At 43.6% G+C, this 20765-nt stretch overlaps 1 protein-coding gene across 2 annotated transcripts in view; it reads right to left on the minus strand.

Moving 5' to 3' along the window:
* The window catches only part of LOC118365181 (neurabin-2), a 61070-nt gene extending 40305 nt beyond the window's left edge, over positions 1 to 20765 (minus strand). Inside the window, exons 1-2 of one of the 2 annotated variants that reach the window (XM_035747160.2) lie at positions 20598 to 20765; positions 16346 to 17876 (exon numbers count right to left, since the gene is read on the minus strand). In XM_035747160.2, the coding sequence (XP_035603053.1) occupies positions 16346 to 17809 (1464 nt within the window). In that variant the 5' untranslated portion in view covers positions 17810 to 17876; positions 20598 to 20765. The remainder of the gene's footprint in view (positions 1 to 16345; positions 17877 to 20597) is intronic. The other variant, XM_035747161.2, reaches the window with a different exon arrangement.

Consider the following 20765-nt stretch of genomic DNA (forward strand, 5'->3'; position numbering starts at 1 on the left):
TTACATTTAGTGTACATAGGCTTTCGAGAGATAGTGACCTAGGAAACTAGACCTGCAGAAATCAGATGTTCAACAAAAGGCTTGATGCGTAATTCAGTGTTCATCTACAATGTGATCCCTTAGCAGTGATCAGGGACAGCCTGCTGTAAGACATGACATGACAGCCATCCATTGTAAGTGGGCATCAACTAGAATGAATCTCTTCTCGCGGTGACCATTACACACGTGTCACATACAGTATGGCCCCCAAAAGGTCTTACACAAGAGTGGAGATCGAAGTGCAGGGAAGCGGAATTAAGAGGGTTGTGTAAGAAGGAGAGTCAGTCACACTAGATGCATCTGAAACTTGAGATTTTACTTTGAGCTCATAGACCAAACAAGCAACTCTCCTTAAGTTTTGTTTGCATACCACCAAGAGGTGTCGGGAACACTTTTAAAGGAACGTTTCAAATGTTTAAAAAAAATAATATTACTTGTTCCCTTTAAAACTTCAATAGAAGCCCCAGCAGCGACAAATACAATCATGGTTTAGTCTGCAATATCCTAAGGCTCCCCTCACTAAGGGCATGCCGAATAGGCAGAAACACATTAAAACAACTACAAAAAAATTGGGGTTCAAAAGGGATGGAATTGATTCTAGTTTAGATATTTAAAAAGACCCTGCCTCGACAACAAATAATACCAGACTTGAGACAGACATCTCAACCTAAAAGTCCTAGTTAAAAGGGATGCACTATAGGCCTAGATTTGCGAGGTCGCATAAATAATTAACGTGAGCATAAAGTGATCAACAGCAGTACCGGCTAATCCGTAGCTACAGCGTGACGGAAAGAGCAGAGTAGTTGTAGTGACAGGCGAGAGCAGACAGCGCAGACAGCTTGAAGACCGATAATAAGCGCATTCTAAAAACGGAGGCTGTGGGAGTTCCAGGCTGCCACACCACCACAACAAAGCCTCTCCACCACAGTCGATCTATGGAGGGGAGCTGAAGAGGGCTGAGAGAGGCTGGAGAGAGAGAGAGACGTGTTTCAGGGGTTCAGATAAAGTGATCAACTGTCTGAGAGAAGGATGGGTATAAAAGAGAGAGGGAGAAATTGATTGGCTATGTGCGCGAGTGAGTACGCACTTCATTAGACTTTGCAGTCTGGGAGAGACATCCTGAATCAACCCCCCCCCGCTCTTTCTCCCCCTTTTCCCTCCTTCCATCCCACAAAAACTCATCCACTGTTAATTGCACTCTATATTCTCTCCGTTGCCCTCCCTCCCTTCCTCCTCTTTCCACTCCACCATCCTTCCTCGCCTTTCCCTCCTTTTCCTGGCTGGCGCAGTTCACACTTGCAAGTGCCCTTGTAGGAGTCTCTCCCAAACACCAGGAAAAACATGTCGAGGAGAAAACACAATAACAATAACAGCAGGCTCCAGCCTAGCTTCTTTGTGTGTCTGAGAAAGTCATTAGCTAAGCATGTATCCAAAAGGACTAAAAGCCTCCAAAAGGCCTCCCTCACAATGCAATGTTTGCAGGTGCAGCGATTAAACTGGATTCTTATGAACTGTGACATTGGAGTGTAACGACTATATGGTATCCTTCAGGGTTGGGCTCCATTCCATTTCAATTCATGGTGTGGATAGAAATTCAAAATTTCCCTAGAAAATAAATGGCTTTTGAATTGATTCAAGAGGGAGGAAGAGTAAGAAAGAAAGAAAGACACACACACACAATAAAGAAAGAGAGAAAGCAGGCAGTCAGAGCCAGGTAAAGAGCTAGAAAGAAAGGACAAAAAAGGAGAGCAAAATAAAGAGAGCATTAGAAAAACACAGAATGAATGAAAGTAGCAGGATTGAATCAAGTTTCTGGAGCATGTTGAGACAGACACCAGGGTGTGAGTCATAACTAGTGAGGGGGTTGCCAGTTGTTCCCCTACTGTAACCTTCCTTGGACAGCCTCTATAAGAACTAGGCTAAATCAAACCCAAATCTTTAGAAATTGTGGTTTGAAAAGGTCCAGTACTGGCAACCCTGCGTTTTGCTTTGAGGGGAAAAAAATTAATGTGAGCCATAAGTAAGTCCTGCTTTAGATGACATTGGTGTTGATATCTTGGTAAAGAGGCAGATTAAACATGGGGGTATTGTGCAGGAATGCATTGAATGTGTTGTGTCAGACAGCCTAGCAGACAGACAGGTAAATATGGTGTCAGAAAGAAGGTACGTATGTACAGGGGAGAGGAAGAAAAAGCCATGATTGCGCCACAGACAGAAAATTCTTAATATAAATGTGTGAGTAGGAAAGCGAGATAGAAACAAATGAAAATGAAGGTTGCCACAGTTTAGAGAGTGACAGGGGAAAGCCATTCTCCAGGAGAGAGAGAGAGAAAGAGAACAAAACAATGATTAACATTCAGTGTAAAATGTCATTTAAGTAGATTCATTTGCAGAGATTTGTTTTGCTTGTTAGCGCATAATGGTCATGGCCTTTGGTAGAAATCTGATCCTGAAACAGAGCAGCGATTGGAGTTGCCTGGGCAACAATCACGTCAACAACCATTAATAAGGTCAAAGCCTTCCCTGAGACTGATGGCTTGATTTAACGTGTTCACATGGTCATCAAACTACAATAGTTCTTTTTATTTAAAGACAGCCATAACACAAAGTTTGGTTATTGATCTACACTTGCAAAGTGTACCATCTTGTTGATCTTGGTTCATTGTATATTTCTGAATGGCCACCCTTCCCTCTATACACTAGTAAGCGTTGCTGTTATCGAATAGAGATGTAGCAGTAATGTGGCTAGCTTCACGTCGTGCCACGGCATGGCAAGTATGAGGTTCAAGTTGAATGCATTACACAAGGGCTAGTCATTAACCAATAGCTCACTGGAGAGGTTTTCTATAAGGCTAGGTGCTTTCATGGGTCACTTGAGTGAACGTAAGCCAAATCACATTGTCATACTTCCTTGACCAGTTACATTTAACTCAAATGTGAGAAAGATGCTCGATAGAGGTTTGATGAAGGAATTTTTCTTTTTAAATGTTTATTTTCTTTTCACTTTTTTTCTCCCCAATTTTGTGGCATCCAATTGGTAGTAGTTACAGACTTGTCTCATCGCTGCAACTCCCGTACGGACTCGGGAGAGGCGAAGGTCGAGAGCCATGCGTCCTCCGCAACACAACCCAACCAAGCAGCACTGCTTCTTGACACAATGCCCATCCAACCCCGAAGCCAGCCGCACCAAGGTGTCGGAGGAAACACTGTACACCTGGCGACTGCACCCGGCCCGCCACAGGAGTCGCTAGTGTGCGATGAGACAAGGATACCCCCCCCCCCCATGGGCCTCCTGGACTCGAACCCAGAATCTCTAGTGGCACAGCTAGCATTGCGATGCAGTGCCTTAGACCACTGAGTCACTCGGGAGGCCTGAAGGCTAACTATTTTAAGGATAAATTATAGGAAATGATTTTACAGGGAATGACTATTTTTGCTACAATGAGAGCCAAGAGGCACTGGGTAGTCTATTAATCATTATTACACAATTGTTTCATTGTAACCTTGTGATGACAGGGATGTAAAGGGTTACTAACTTTACATCCCAGCTCAATTCAGACCCTGCAATGCCCAAAATGACACTCCAGCCTCTTAAAATCGATGTGGCACAAACAATCCATTCTCACCATCCTCCTCCTCTAAATGTCAGACTCCACTAACTGGGAGAAAACACTGAGAAGAGATCACTATGGACGTTACTCAAATGAAGATAAAACAAGTCGTGGCTTATGGCAGTCAGTGCTTAAGACACTGTCTATACTTGGGGCTATATAACAGCCTCTCAGGGTGAGATGTTCCCATCTCACCCCGACGGCAAGGCACTCAGACACACGCTATAATTTTGTTTTCTAAAAGCACAGGATCAGCACACCTGGATGGAGAGCATGTTAAGAGCCTCGCTCAAGGGGCCTAACGGTAGGGCAATGTCTTTTAACATGTGTTGAACCCAGCAGTGGCACAAACAATTCCCACATTTTTGCACTGCCCGGCCCAGGGTTCAATCCGGCCACCGAAAGGTCCAAGTCCTTAGCAGCTGGGCTACCCACTGCCCATGATACATGTACAAAAGCTGTGTGCGCTTGACAATGTTTCCCTGTGACCTGGCTTTGTGTCAGGCTTCTGACTGTGACAGCACCTGAAAGTAGATTTGTTTTGTGGGGAACATGCTGGAGGTAGAAGAGATCGGAGTAGGTCTACGTAGAACTGCAGAATAAGTCCTGAGGGGAAAAACAGAGTCTGCTTGCTGTCAATTCCTAACCTGTTTCAGGTTGTGATTTAACCAAGCCCAAGTCAATATTTCATAACACCATATTCAATAAATCGCCGCTTTAAATCAGGCGAGTTACTGTGCCATTACAGTCAGCAGCAGAATAAATCCTGGGAGAAGTAGGATGTTAAATCATCACATGGAGTGCTGAAGCACAGCCAAGACCAGTTCATTTGGCCCCATACACTGACTTGGGGTACAGTACATCGCTGAAGTTAGAGCGTTTGTGTCTTGTACAGTAAGAATGCCTCTACTTCCATAATGGAGCATGTCACATAGGCATACATGACTACCAAGATGGCCGCCTCACGGCCAGGAATAACATTCTTCCTCCCTCATTCGAAGCGCGTTTCAGTTCAGGTTCTAGTCAGGCATGAGCGTCCACAGAGGGGTAGGCTCTCTCTAACATGAAGGCACGAGACAAAGACGATACAGTAACCGTGGATGAGGAGCGTCACAAACCAGTGGTTTTCCAGTGGGCAGAAACAAACAGTAGACTCACACCGGTGTCGAATTACATTGGCTTTTACGGGTAACGTTGAAGTCATGCTATATCCTCATTTGTTCCAAAGCTTCCAATGACCCCCCCACCCCACCCCAATTCTGAAGAGCAGGCAATTCAAAAAGTATCGGAGTGATGGAATGAGGTTCGCACATAATTAAGATCATTAGGAGCTATCATTCACACAGACAGAACACTGTTGGCAGGCTGGTAGAGAGACTCCCAAGGTTAGGTTAATGAACCAGAACAAATACAAAAGCATCCGTTTAAATTGAGTTCAGGCCATTGGTAATACAGTAACTGTTCTGTATGAGTAATATTGTCTAGAAGTGGCATAGAAAGAGTTAAAGAAAAACCAGCCTGGAAAGTGGAGAATAATAACATGCTGTTTGTGAGCAATACAATTGGAAGAAATGGAACATGCTCTCTGTCCCGTTCCTGTTCTTGGAGGTTCTACTCGGAACTCGGAAGCAGTCCTCAAGAATTCTGCTAATAACTCCTGCCTTTTGGATGCAAACCGCTGTCGGCAAAAGAGCAAACGCGTCAGACGGCGGCACAAAATGCCTGTTGTGGCACAATCTGTAGGTAATGTGAAGTTGTTTTCAAAACCAAAAATACCACACACTGTGGAAACAATGAACGAAAAAGCTATGCTGTAATTCTGAGGTGTGAACTGGCACAATGGGACTCACGGCATAGCCTATTTCCTGTTGAAGATTTGGGAGAAAGAAAGAGAGACAGATTTTTTAAATAATCCTTCTCTCCAAGGGAGAAGGGAATGGCAGACTGAGGCGAGGGAGGGGAAGAGAGGGAGGTCTGCTGTGCTGCTCAGACATGCCATTGCTATTGTTCTCCTCCTCCTCTTTAATACTATACACCCAGTTTCTCCAAACTCACTGACACAAAATACACACAGCTCACCATTCAACGCCATCACACAGTCCACCCATAGACATATGGAGAATCGATTTAAACCACGTGTCAAACTTGAGGCCTGTGGACAGGATCCGGCCAGTGACACAGTACTATTTGTCCCGCGCAATGATATAGGTTGTCAATTCATTTTTGGGCCGCTTCAATACGGTCTGCTTTGCGCCGCAGTACAAGTCACCGCCAACGTACTGAACGCCAAACAGCAGTTCATTGCCACACACACACACGAGCCAGCCAGCGCACTGTATCATATCATCACTAACGGCACTGACCAAATCTTCTACCAGACGGAAATGTTTAAAAGTTGTTGTCGCTAAATGTCCATGCCTACAGAAAATGTCATCTTGGTTGTCAAAAAGTTTGAAGATAAAGGATTTACACGGGAGAATGAATTACAACAGGACACACAAGCGAGTATGAATTAGTCATCTACTTTATGAAATAACAGCCCGATTGAATTCACCGATGCCCGCGCAATGACACATCACAGTCCGAGCTAAAGTTCTAAAATGTTGCAGTCTGGCTTCGGTTTTTAAAGCTTTACAATGAATAACCCCCCGAAAAAAAACTGCAACAAAACACCATGCTAAGGAGAAACATGTTGGCCTATCAGAGCAACGATTGGGCAGCACCCTACGCTGGCTAATCACCTACAGTACATTTTGAGTGCACCATACAGCACTGCTGTATTCAACCGCACCCGTGATCCATGCAGTGCAACAAAAAAAATGAAAAACATGTTTTAAGTTGAAATGTTACAACAACGTTAGTGTTATTTGGAGTGAAATGCTTTTTGATTAGGGTTGCAGCATATTATGCACATCTGCAAGCATAGCCGCAAATGCTGGACATATCTCTGTGTGCTTTAATATGTTTAAAAAAAAATGCTATATACAGCATCCGGAGTGGACATTTAGACTGTAGCCTAGGCTATGCTGTGGATTTGGAACTCTGAATAGCCTTCTATATGTCACAAACACAGAACTTCAGTACATTGGTCCTGTCTGGTGACTGGTCTTATAGGCTACTAACTAGCTTAACCCAAACAATGAGTCACGAGAGGTTCACCCTTTTGACATTCTTATACAAATGACATTATCGGTGTCATCATCAGGTGGTGACGAGGGGACCGGAACTGGAGACGTTAAGACTTCCTGTCTACTGACACTATTGACGCCCTCCCCCCTCCTAAGCCTTAGGCAACATTGTAACCAAGGCTGCCCGTTTAAGACTATAAAAAGACCAGTCATGGAATGATGGAACTTTGATAACGATCGAAATGTGAACAGAAAAGCTGCTGACTGAAGAGCACAGTCTGCATCGGAAAGATAAGGGCCTCTGCGTAACGGGGAGAGAAACAGAAGAAAAGATCCACGTTACGGCAGCGTGACGTCTATGGTACAGTATGTCCACCTAACCTAAGTGGCCTCCAGACCTGCCCCCCTGCAGCGCCACCCTAGCATCCTGACACAGGGAGACGTCTTTAAATAACCCCGCACGGCAGTACAGAGGCTCTAAGAATCAAGCAGTGGATTATGGGAATGTTCAGAGCGGTAGACCTCTATTTATAAACACTAGGGCGTTCCGCTAATCTGTTTCACTACTTAGACTGTGGCACTGTACAAGACAATGGACCAGGTTATGGGACTATATACCGCTTATACCCCAATGCTATGGATAGATGTTGATGAGAAGGTAATTTGTTCAAATAAGTAATTTCCTTTGGAATGCATGTGCTAGATCTACCAACCGAGGCGACATACCCCCCCACCCAGCCCTAGGGCTCCCGAGTGGCGCAGTGGACTAAAGTACTGCATCTCAGTGCTTGAGGTGTCACTACAGACATCCCGGTTCGATTCCAGGCTGTATCACAACTGGCCGTGATTGGAAATCCCATAGGGCGGCACACAATTTGCCCAGAGTCATCCGGGTTTGGCCAGTAGGCCGTCATTGTAAATAAGAATGTGTTCTCATTAACTCACTTGCCTAGTTAAACAAAAAAGTTCAATAATTTTTTTAAATTAAAAGATGCATCAAAAACAGTATTGTTACTTACGCAATCACGGTAGCTGGGGGTTAGTTGGACACGAATAATCTACAAGATGTATTGAAGAATGTCAGCTTGTAATACTACAGATGGCAGCCAGTTTTATTCAACGTGAGGAAGGTTAGACATTGACCTGTTACAAGACAGGTTCAGATCCCTGCAGACACTAGTAGCCTACAAAACTCACTAACTGCCTGGTACTCAGTACTCCATTGTCCCTCTAATCACTCTGACATCAATGCAAATGTAATCGAAAATCTAATAATCACTTCACAAGCTCTTGTTGCGGAACATTTCTATTGGCTATGCAATTGCGTGAGAAAACAGAGTGATGGCCTCTACTAAAAAGAGGAGGATCCCATCAGCTTTCTATATGCTAGGCCTACTATATTTATTTCTCAACTTTTCTAATATTATGCACATTTCTTCTCTTTTACAACAGGAGTATAACCTACCTGGCTGGCATGAAAAGGAACCACAGGAAAAGCGCCCTCCATTTGCTATTTTGATGACATCCATTTTTTCCCCTCTGCCCATTCCCGAAAGGTTTCACACATATTTTATATAGTATATGTAAAGACAAGATAAAAATCAAGAACAGTCTGATGGGTGACAATATTAGCCTATCACTTGTGAATTATATATTATCACCTGTGAATGATGCCCAGTAAGGCAAGAAACACGTCTTTTTTTTGCAACTTTTTCAAATCATTGTTGCACACCTCATGTAGCCTAGCCTATATGTTTTGATTTGATTTGTATCACAACTAAAGTAGCCAAATAACTTATTAAAATTAAGTACATTAAAATCAGCTTTACGATGGGTTTAGAGCCTAACTGGCATACATACATACATACAAAGCATAGGTTTTTCAAGTTTGGGGAAGATAATTCTCACCATAAAAACACACCTTTATAATAAAAGCATAACATGCATAATCACATTTGTGGTCACTTTTAAGTGTTTTAGTGATATGACATGCTATTCTATGTAAAATAATTTATCCGTAATTAATATCACCTGATTGAGCTAATTATGCAAATGTAATTAACTAGAGAGTTGGGGCACCACGGAATAATACATATAGAGCTGTTATCTTCCGAATAAACTGTTATGTAATAGTAATATTTTACATCAATAGCAGTCAATATTAATTGTCACCTTAATTCAGTCTCATCTGAAAGTTGTAAATTCTTGGTTATCTTCACGAACCCTGGCTAACAAGTTGAATCAGCAATACAAAATTGGGTTTAATTATTTATTTACTAAATACCTAACTAATCACACAGAATTACATATACAAATAATGAATTGTATAACTTGATTACAAATTACATAATAAAGGAAAACGTCCCTTGCGGGCGGAACAGATAAGACAGCTGGTTACACAAAAGAAAAGGGCTGGGTTTGAGTGAAAGAGCGGGAAGACTGTGCTATTGTAAATACAGTACCTTATGCATTCTAAATTACCACCCATTTGGAAAAGGAAAATGCATTAAATATTTACTCTGAGCTGCGCTTCAGTCGGTTGGTGGTAGATGGAAGGCCGTGTTGCCAAACCGAGTCCTCTGAAGAATGTCTCTGGTGGTCAATTGGATACGTTGTAGTAACGTTGTTGTGTGATAGACGGGTTACTCTGTCTGTTCCTTCCTAACCCTCGTTTGCAGCTGCTGTTGCTAGCTCAACGGCTAGGAGGTATCACTTCATTAGTGAATAAGAGTTCAAAGTTCATACCATTCGCAAACAAAGCTCACACTGATGTTGGCTTCGTTCTGTAGTTATTATCTGAAGCATTCTGACATCGGACCGTCGCCCTCACATCCTTGGAACAGGAGGTTACATTTTCGTCAAGGCTTTATATAGTGGAGCGAGAAGGGTGTGTTTGAAAAGTTTTATAACCCATGACTCTTCACAGGGGCGGGCCACTGATTGAGCAGAGCCCTAACCTTATGAAAACCCAATTATCATATTTTAGAAGCTAAAATCCCATCACAAATAATTTCATATTCAAACATTTAAATTGAACAACAATTCCATGTGAATCCGATAACTCTGATGTGTTGATTTTCCACTGTAGAGTTTATGCCATCTTATCATTGATAAGAATGTCTCAGATGACAACCGAACTGACATCATATTCATTAAGTACCACCGCATATGCTCAATTGGTCGGATTACCAGAATATAGTTAATCCCCCCCCCCCCACCTTCTGATGTTCCCAGAATCTCTATGTTAACCAAGGGGTTTGCAAATGTAACCTCAGTAGGGTTGAGAGTAAAAAGTGGGGGGAAAGAGGTATTTATGACTGTCATAAACCTACCCCCAGATCAACGTCATGACAGCATGTACACAATGAACATGTGTGCGCATATAAACACACAGTTTGGACCAACTCACAGAGCTGTCAGTTTATGCATGTACCAGACTCTCACTGATCTGATATTGGGCAAATTATTTTACAAGGTAAATTGACTGAGAACACATTTTCATTTACAGCAACAACCTGGGGAATAGTTACAGGGGAGAGGGGGATGAATGAGCCAATTGAAAGCTGGGGATGATTAGGTGGCCATGATGGTATGAGGGTCAGATTCGGAATTTAGCCAGGACACCGGGGTTAACACCTCTACTCTTACGATAAGTGCCATATGATATTTAGTGACCACAGAGAGTCAAGGCTGTATTAACGTCCCCTGTGAAAAACGGCACCCTGCACAGGGCAATGTCCCCAATCACTGCCGTGGGGCATTGGGATATTTATTTAGACCAAAGGAAAAAGTGCCCTCTACTGGACCTCTGGCCCACTTCCAGCAGCATCTGGTCTCCCATCCAGGGACTGACCAGGACCAACCCTGCTTAGTTTCAGAGGCAAGCCAGCAGTGGGATGCATGGTGGTATAACATAGGGGACTGAAGGAATGTACTGCCAGCCAGCTGACACAGACAAACAGAGAGAGGGAGAGAGAAAGAAAGCGCAGGGGTTAGGGTTAGCATACCCTAAATGCAGAGGGACTTGGTGTTTAGACTCAGCTCTCCACCATGGAAAGTAAAAATTGTGTCTTATAAGAGTGACAGCATGCCTGCTTAGAGGAAGAGATGGAGCATATATTAAGTTTGCATGTCATATTACTGTGCTTTCACTGTCATTGAGGTATGAATGCCATATCAGTCTGAAAAATCGAAATAAATCAACCACTGAGAAGAAAAAGCAAAGGCAGGCCTGAACAGGTTAAGAGTAGTAGCAGCTGAATTTTGATAAATAATATCACCATAATCAAGAACAGATAAAAAGGTTGACTGAATAATCTGCCTGCTACAGTTTAGAGAAATGCACAATCTGTTTCTGTAAAAAAAGACAACTTTAAATATCATCTTCTTAACCAGCTCATCTATATGTTTAAAAAAAAAAAAACATCAAATCCATATCAATCGAAATGCGGGAACACGTTCGATTGGAGAACCATCTAACGAGTGAACATGTAGTTAAACTCCCGTAAGAATGTTTCAGATTAAAAACAACATGTATTTAGTTTTGCCCATATTAAGTTTTCAATCAGCAAGGGATTCCTGCATAGCTATAAAATCGGACTGTAGTTTTTTAAAATGACAAATCAACAGTCAGGTCAATAGCATAGATAATATCCATATGGATTACGTAAAAAAAAAAAAAATGTACAGATTGACCAATGGTGTTTATTATACAAATAGTGAAGAGAACAGGTCCCAAAATGGACCCCTGTAGTACACCTTTATGTACATCAAGAAATTCAGACTTAGTCCCATCAATCACGATAGCCTGAGTTCTGTCACTAAGATAATCATGAAACCATGAATAGGCGTCAGAGCTCAGGCCTATCGAAGACAACTTATTCAATAAAATAGCATGATCAACAGTATCAAAATCTTTGGGCAGGTCCAAAGCATTGAGAATATCATTAACTAATATGGTTGCTGTAATAGTACTACATCCAGAACTGAACCTGACTGGTTTACATTCGTAAATACATTTCTCAGTTAAAAAAAATAGCAAAGTTGTACATTTACCAAGGATTCAAGAATCTTTACTAGTAAAGAAAGAAGCCTTGAAATAGGGCAATAATGATTAAGATCACTACTATCCCTGCCCTTATTGAGTGGCAGCACAAGAGCTGATTTCCATACTTTTGGAATGTTTCCTGACAACAATAACAAACAAAATGTAAAAGTGGGTTTGAGCCAACAATGATGGGCGCTTCACACTTAAGCAGCCCAGGTTCCAATTGGTCGGCCCCTGTGGATTTCTTGTTGTCTATTGCTAGAAAAGCATCCAGGACATTATTTTCTGTAAATAGCCTAAAAGAAAAGCTTTGACTATAATTTCTCTGATCATTCAGCAAGTTTCCCCAATCAGCATCCAGCCCAATATCATTGTGAATAGGCTTACAAGAAGTTATTTCAAAGAGACACACGCTGAAATCAAATGATGATTAAATGCATCAATGATGGCATTTTTTTCTGTAATGAGGCCAATGTCTGAATTTAATTTGTTATAGTGCACTACTTTTGACCAGGTCAGTGCACTATCTAGGGAATATGGTGCAATTTGGGATGCAGACCTCCAGTGACCCAGAAACTCTGGAGCTGACAGAGGAGAATGGACCAGCCTGTGCTGTCCTTATCTATGCAAAGAGGACAACACGGGCGATTCAACAAGTCATCCCCATGGACTGCTGAACGCCTAACTGAAATTCATTCTCTTCACAGAGTGCCCTCACCTTGGCTAAGAGAGGGAGTCAGTCAGTCACCCATGGTACGGGAACATGAGTAAGTATTATGCACTACTGCAGACAAAACAAGACACTCATGTACAGCACAGTTTATCAACAATGGAAGCTGACCGCAGAATGAACTCCCAGGTGCAGTAAATGTGTCATGGTTAAGCCACACCCTTGGTTGAGTTAAAGCCGTAACATCATAACAGGGTCGATAGGTTAGAAAGGACACTTATTAAGATGCTGAACTGTCGTCATCCGTTCTTGCACAGGTCAGATCAATTCAGTGTAACATTCAAAAGGGCAACAGCAATGGCTACGCAGAGATAGGTGGTCTAGTAGACTTAACAAAATCAAACCTTCCACTCTACACGGATGGACTAGCCTATATGATATAGCGCTCTATCCTCCTCCACGGAGGAATACAGGGATATTGCTTGCTGTGACAGCAAAGTCATGGCATGCCACTACACGTGTCACAAGCGGCTGTGCTTAAGGGTGGCCTACTGCGAAGCAGTCAATCCTTTACCAGGATTACAAGGCTGTGCTGCATATCTATTGTGCCCTAATCACAATCATGAAATCTCAGACACTCACTTACTGAGAAGAGGTGAAGATATATTTTAAAAAGGCAGAAATTGCTACTGAAAATCCCTCTCACATAACATATCATTACAGTGATATGGTGGTTGCCCGGTTGGTTATCATGCTGTGCATGGTGGGGAGAGGAAATCCACACTACCTGCTGGTGGCATTTAATGGCAAGTCACCAAGGAACAGGAGAGAAAGGCCATTGGCATAACCATCTGACATTTCATAATGACAACATGCAGTAGCCTAGAGCTAATCTCTACCTACCTACATTTTATGTAAACAATGTAGTTGTGGTTAAGACTGAAGCCCATGAGAACACCTGGCCTATACCTGGCAGGAAATTACATATCATTGGAGCAGCAGTCAGCATTAGGAATTTTAAAAATCAATTTTCCACACCCTGCTTTTTTGAGATACCATGATATAACATACAGATCTCAGAGGAATTAAGCTATGGAATGATGAACCCGTCTGGTGTCAAGGCAGTTTTATTTATTTAATCTTTATTTAACTAGGCAAGTCAGTTAAGAACACATTCTTATTTTCAATGACGGCCTAGGAACGGTGGGTTAACTGCCTCGTTCAGAGGCAGAACGACAGATTTTCACCTTGTCGGCTCGGGGGATCCAATCTTGCAACCTTACAGTTAACTAGTCCAACGCAATAATGACCGTTGCACTCCACAAGGAGACTGCCTGTTACGCGAATGCAGTAAGCCACGGTAAGTTGCTAGCTAGCATTGAACTTATCTTATAAAAAACAATCAATCATAATCACTAGTCAACTACACATGGTTGATGATATTACTAGATATTATCTAGCGTGTCCTGCGTTGCGTATAATCTGACTGAGCATACAAGTATCTAAGTATTTGACTGAGTGGTGCGAGGCAAAAGTAGGCGCATAAACATTCATTCAAACAGCACTTTAGTGCGTTTTGCCAGCAGTTCTTCGTTGTGCGTCAAGCATTGCGCTGTTTATGACTTCAAGCCTATCAACTCCCGAGATGAGGCTGGTGTAACCGAAGTGAAAGGGCTGGCTAGTTAGCGCGTGCTAATAGAATTTCAACTGTCACTCGCTCTGAGCCTTGGGGTGGTTGTTTCCCTTGCTCTGCATGGATAACGCTGCTTCAAGGGTGGCTTTTGTTGTTGTGTTCCTGGTTCGAGCCCAGGGAGGAGCGAGGAGAGGGACGGAAGCTATAGTGTTACACTGGCAATTCTAAAGTGCCTTGAAGAACATCCAGTAGTCAAAGGTTAATGAAATACAAATGGTGTAGAGGGAAATAGTCCTATAATTCCTATAATAACTACAACCTAAAACTTCTTACCTGGAAATATTGAAGACTCATGTTAAAAGGAACCACCAGCTTTCATATGTTCTCATGTTCTGATCAAGGAACTTGAACGTTAGCTTTCTTACATTGCACATATTGCACTTTTACTTTCTTCTCCAACACTTTGTTTTTGCATTATTTAAACCAAATTGAACATGTTTCATTATTTATTTGAGGCTAAATTTATTTTATTGATGTATTATATTAAGTTAAAATAAGTGTTCATTCAGTATTGTTGTAATTGTCATTATTACAAATACATTTGAATTTTAATTTTTTTTGTATTTTAAAATCAGCCAATTAAAATCGGTATCGGCTTTTTTGGTCCTCCAATAATATGCCATTTAGCAGACGCTAATCGGTATCGGCGTTGAAAAATCATAATCGGTCGACCTCTATGGGTACCTCGTACCCATTGCCACTGACTAGGTACTGCTACCCCTTGTACAGTTGAAGTCAGAAGTTTACATACACTTAGGTTGGTGTCATTAATACTCATTTTTCAACCACTCCACAAATGTATTGTTAACAAACTATAGTTTGGCCAGTCGGTTAGGACATCTACTTTGTGCATGACAAGTCATTTTTCAAACAATTGTTTACAGACAGATTATTTGACTTAAATCACAATTCCACTGGGTCAGAAGTTTACATACACTAAGTTGACTGTGCCTTAAAACAGCTTGGAAAATTCCAGAAGATGACGTCATGGCTTTAGAAGCTTCTGATACGCTAATTGACTTAATTTTTATTTATTTATTTTATTTTATTTCACCTTTATTTAACCAGGTAGGCAAGTTGAGAACAAGTTCTTATTTACAATTGCGACCTGGCCAAGATAAAGCAAAGCAGTTCGACAGATACAACATGACATTTCACATTCTTAAAATAAAGTGGTGATCCTAACTGACTTAAGACAAGTGATTTTTACTAGGATTAAATGTCAGGAATTGTGAAAAAATGAGTTTAAATGTATTTGGTTAAGGTGTAAGTAAACTTCCGACTTCAACTGTATATAGCCAAGTTTTTGTTACTCATTGTGTATCTATTATATGTTTTACTTTATTATTTCTCTATTTTCTTTCTCTGCATTGTTGGAAAGGGCCTCTAACACGGAACCCAAACTGGCTGCGCACGTGCGCCATCGTGCATAAATGTATTTTGTCCCCCCACACCAAACTCGATCACGACACGCAGGTTAAAATATCAAAACAAACTCTGAACCAATTGTATTAATTTGGGGACAGGTCGAAAAGCATTTAACATTTATGGCAATTAATCTAGCTTGCTTGCACTTGCTAGCTAATTTGTGCTATTTAGCTAGCCTGCTGTTGCTCGCTAACTTTTCTTCTCTTGACTTTTTATTGCGATTGGCAACTTTCATAAATGATGTGTATTGCCGCCACCGACCTTGTTCGTCTTTCAGTCACCCACATGGATATAACCAATGAGGAGATGGCACGTGGGTATCTGCTTCTATAAACCAATGAACGGATGGGAGAGGCAGGACTTGCACCATGATCGGAGTCACAAATAGAACTGACTTCTACTTTAGCCCTTGGCAACGCAGACACTCGTTGGCGCGTGCGAGCAGTGTGGGTGCAATAATTGAATAATATAGATTTCTACATTTATTTTGCGACGCAAGCGGTGTAGTCAGCCTGTAAGTAAGCATTTCACTGTTAGTACACACCTGTTTACAAAGCATGTGACTAATAACATTTGATTTGAAGATGGAAGGAAGCATGTGGATGCTGAAATAATGGTCTACCACTAGACACCTTCTGATCTCCACTTCAGACCAGCATTGATGTCTCTTTCCTTATCATCTCTTGATAAACTGTTCGTCATTTCTACCCACCTGAACCAGAGACTCACCTTTATTGGTCCAGTGCTAAAGCAGATTTTCCTGTTCTCCGGCGGTGCTTCCTCCTCGGCAGGCAGTCCCGGGACCTCAGAGCAGCTCGACTCTGGCTCGTAAGGCTCATCTTCCTCCTCCTCATCCTCATCCAGCTGGCTGCCGCCGGAGTCCTCTCCGATGCCGCTGTACGCGCTGATGTCCACCAGGTCGCCCTCCGAGTAATCATCCTTACGAGACTCCTCCTCCAGGCCATCCTCTTCCTGTCCCTCACACTGGGGCCCCTCCCCAGGCTCCTCCCTGTGTCCCCTCTCCCCCTCCTGGCGCCCTGCCAGGTCGCTGGGGCCCCCAGGGGCCTCTCCATTTTCCAGTGAGGCATGGACCTCGGCCTGCACCAGCCGGCTCCCTGCCTCGGGTGCGGAGGAGTCCTCCTGGTCTCTGGGTATGGGTTCTCTGCTAGGCTCGCCTCCTGTACTTGAGCCCCTGGCTTCCTTCCCTCTCTCCCTCTCAGACTTGGCTTCAGTAGAAGCAGAAGAGGTCCTATCCCCTGTTTGTGTACATCCTGAGGAGCCGTTGTCGTTTCGGGGAGCTGCTCTGTTCCTGGGGCTTCTGGGGGAACCCTCCTGGTCCACGTGTTGGCTGCTCCCATCTCCCTGACTGCCTGGGGGCAAGACTTGCACCTTCCTTGCGCTGATTTTGGAGTTGAGGCATTCTGCTGTTTTTACCGGAGTGGGGCTTTCTTCTCGGGAGGGCAACGGGGACGTGGAGGAGGGCCGGTGCAGGTTGTTCCTCAGGTCCCCCTTCTCGAAGACGGCGCTAAGCTGGCTTACGGTGGGCGACACCGCCTCACCGGCTCCCCCTACCGTATCCAGGCAGTCCAGAGACTCCGTGCTGCCGTTGAAGCGCACTACCACGTCCAGCCGGCTGTCCTGGACAGCGGACGAAACCGGACGCTCCTTCTTGAGCAGGATGCGATTGGTGGCCGACTGCTTCTCCTGTAGTTGGCGCTGCTCGAAGATCTTCCTCGTCTCCTGCAGCTTGGAGTACCCTGCTGATGCCCCTCGGGACCCACCAACTTTGCCGCCCTTGGGGTCAAAGCGGTTGACACGCTCGGAGACCGTGGCGCCCAACTTGAGCAGGGCGCTGTGGTTCACATCTTCGTTGAGGCTGCTGGCCCTGGGCAGGGACAGCCGCACCGCCTGGTCATTGGCCTTGGACGGGTCGTCCTCATCGCCAGGTGACTGCATTTGCATGAACATGTTCTTGATGCGGTGGACATTAGAGCCGTACTGGCGGCGCCCTCTGCCGGTAGGCCGCGGCGGCTTGCCATCCTTGGGAGCGTCGTCCCCATTGGCGGCATTGTTCAGAGCGTCGTGGGCCTGCTTCAGAGCCTGGATGCCCGCCTCGTAGGCGTTCCTGTGGGGGGACGGGCTCCGGAGGGTGGAGCTGGCACTGCCCGCCGATGGGGTTTCAGTCTTCATCATGGTTAATCAAACTGAGCCACTGAGACTTGGAAGTAACAGCATAGCTCCTCTGTCTGTCTTCCTCCCCCTGGATGAGAAAAACAAACAAAACCACTCAATTTCACCTGAGGGAGTCTGCCTGCACATGGGGTAGACAGACACAAATGCAAGGACCACATTGAGCGATAGTGGGGAAGAGAGAGTGGGTTAGTGAAAACCAAAGGGAGATAGCAATTCTGCACACGAGAGAGGAAAGGAAGGAGGACAGAGGCTTGAAAAGGAGGAAGTTAGATGCAAGATAGAGAAAAAATAAAAAGCTAAACACGTGGGTGTGAGGGAAGTTTACTCTGACGTAAATAGGGAACAGTCTGGGGCACAGAAAATCCCCTATCTATTCACCTACACTTAAGGAGAATTGCAGTGAAGTATATGAGATATACATTACATGACTAGTCTAGGGTTTACAACAATAACACCAGATTGCAAATTGGAGTAGGCCCTGCAGAAATCCAACTTTTGCTGTGTCCCTTAGTCATTATGAGAGGAATACAAATCCAATGTCTTTAAGCTCACTCAAATACACTATTTAACCAACAGTATATGGACACCTGCTCGTCGAACATCTCATTCCAAAATCATGGGCATTAATATGGAGTTGGTCCCCCCTTTGCTGTTATAACAGCCTCCACTCTTCTGGGTAGGCTTTCCACTAGATGTTGGAACATTGCTGCGGGTACTTGCTTCCGTTCAGCCACAAGAGCATTAGTGAGGTTGGGCACTAATGTTGGGCGATTAGGCTTGTCTCGCAGTCGGCGTTCCAATTCATACCAAAGGTGTTAGATGGGATTGAGGTCAGGGCTCTGTGCAGGCCAGTCAAGTTCTTCCACAGTGATCTCAACAAAACATTTTTGTATGGACCTCTCTTTGTGTATGGGGGCAATTGTCATGCTGAAACTGGAAATGGCCTTCCCCAAAATGTTGCCATAAAGTTGGAAGAACAGAATCGTTTAGAATGTAATTGTATGCTGTAGCGTTAAGATGACCTTTCACTGGAACTAAGCCCGAACCATGAAAAATAGCCCCAGACCATTATTCCTCCTCCACCAAACTTTTCAGTTGGCACTATGCATTGGGGCAGGTAGTGTTCTCCTGGCATCCGCCAAACCCAGATTCATTCCTTGGACTGTCAGATGGTGAAACGTGCTTCATCACTCCAGAGAATGCGTTTCCACTGCTCTAGAGTCCAATGGCAGCGAGCTTTACACCACTCCAGCCGACGCTTGGAATTGCACAAGGTGATCTGACGCTTGTGTGTGGCTGCTCGACCATGGAAACCCATTTCATTAAGCTCCTGACAAACAGTTATTGTGCTGACGTGGCAGTTTGGTACTCGGTAATGAGTGTTGCAATCAAGGACAGACGATTTTTACGAGCTATGCGCTTTAGATCTGTGAGCTTGTGTAGCCTACCACTTCACAGCTGAGCCGTTGTTGCTCCTAGACGTTTCCACTTCACAATAACAGCACCTACAGTTGACCGGCGCAGCTCTAGTAGGGCAGAAATTTGACTAACTGACAGTGCCAAGTTGAAAGTCACTGAGCTCTTCAGTAAGGCCATTTTACTGCCAATGTTTGTCTATGGAGATTGCATGGTTGTGCGCTCGATTGTATACACCTGTCGGCAATGGGTGTGGCGGAAATGGCCAAATCCACTCATTTGAAATGTTTCCACATACTTTTGTATATATACTGTGACTCAGACCATGTAATATAATAAATATGCCTAATTGTTGCTGCAAATCATGTAAAACATATCAAGCTGGAAATAACAGCCACGGTGCCTTAATTCTTCAATCAGCAGCACTGCATTGATCCAGCTTCCTGTTATTGTATATTAACACTTTTCTAATTTTATTTACAAAGAGAGCACAGTATCCTGCTACCACTACACATAGGCCTATGTTATGCAGACTGCTGCAGCCTACATGTCATGTATGATTTCAGTTGGATTTAAATATGCCTACTGTCTTTGATGAGAATCTATTCAACATTAGGCCAAATTGAAATCGGACAGAGAATCCGGATATCCGCATTTGATCGTTGCTATTTCCATGAATGGAATAACCTATTGCAACAGCCTATATGAATTGATGGCACAAAAGGTCATCCTCTACAAAACACGAACACAATCTACCCGTAGTTATTTAGGCATAGAGCATGCTATTTTGTCAGTGACTCATCTTCTCGGCGTATAGACCATTCCGTCATATTGACACAAAATAGCAATTTTCTCAGCTACAGTCCAACAACGGTACGATACATTGTACCAGGAAACGACAAGTTCCAAATAGGTACTCTGTAAAATGTAGCAAAGTTTGTCTGATGTGCAACGGAGCATCTAAAATGAACACGTCATGCATGGACTGTCATGTTATGATAGGTTTTTGTTGTGAGGAATAGCCTACCTGGCAGACAGACAGTTAGGATTACGGAGCGCTTTAGTTTAGTCTGTTCGCTCTAAACGCTGGCACTACTCAACAAACTATGTCTACACAGGACATTTATTGTGGAATACACTTTCATTAAACATCCCCGACAATAGCCTATGAGCGTCCGTCAAAACAACGTGTTGTCAAAAACATTAGGACCCTGCGGAAATGAAGGGCCTCGAACACCTCGCTTGCATGATGGCTGTATGTCGCTTCCTGCATCTTCTGCAGTCGGAATAACAGTTCTCTTTCTCTACAAAACGAGCAAGATAAAAGCAACGAAAAAAAGGAAATGTCTTTACTAAGGTTTGGTTACCGTACCTTGCTCACCGTGTTTCACAGAGGTTGGTTCAAGTTACGATCGGTCTATTAGAGAATCCATTGTGTCCACGTTCTGTTTTCGCTTCTGATTCCCCTGCGATCGTAGCGATCTGATGATGCCTTCTCTCTCTCTCCCCTCCTCACTCCCCTCCATCCTCCCCACCAACA

This window comes from Oncorhynchus keta, chromosome 32, assembly GCF_023373465.1.
Source record: "Oncorhynchus keta strain PuntledgeMale-10-30-2019 chromosome 32, Oket_V2, whole genome shotgun sequence".
In the NCBI taxonomy this organism is placed as follows: domain Eukaryota; kingdom Metazoa; phylum Chordata; class Actinopteri; order Salmoniformes; family Salmonidae; genus Oncorhynchus; species Oncorhynchus keta.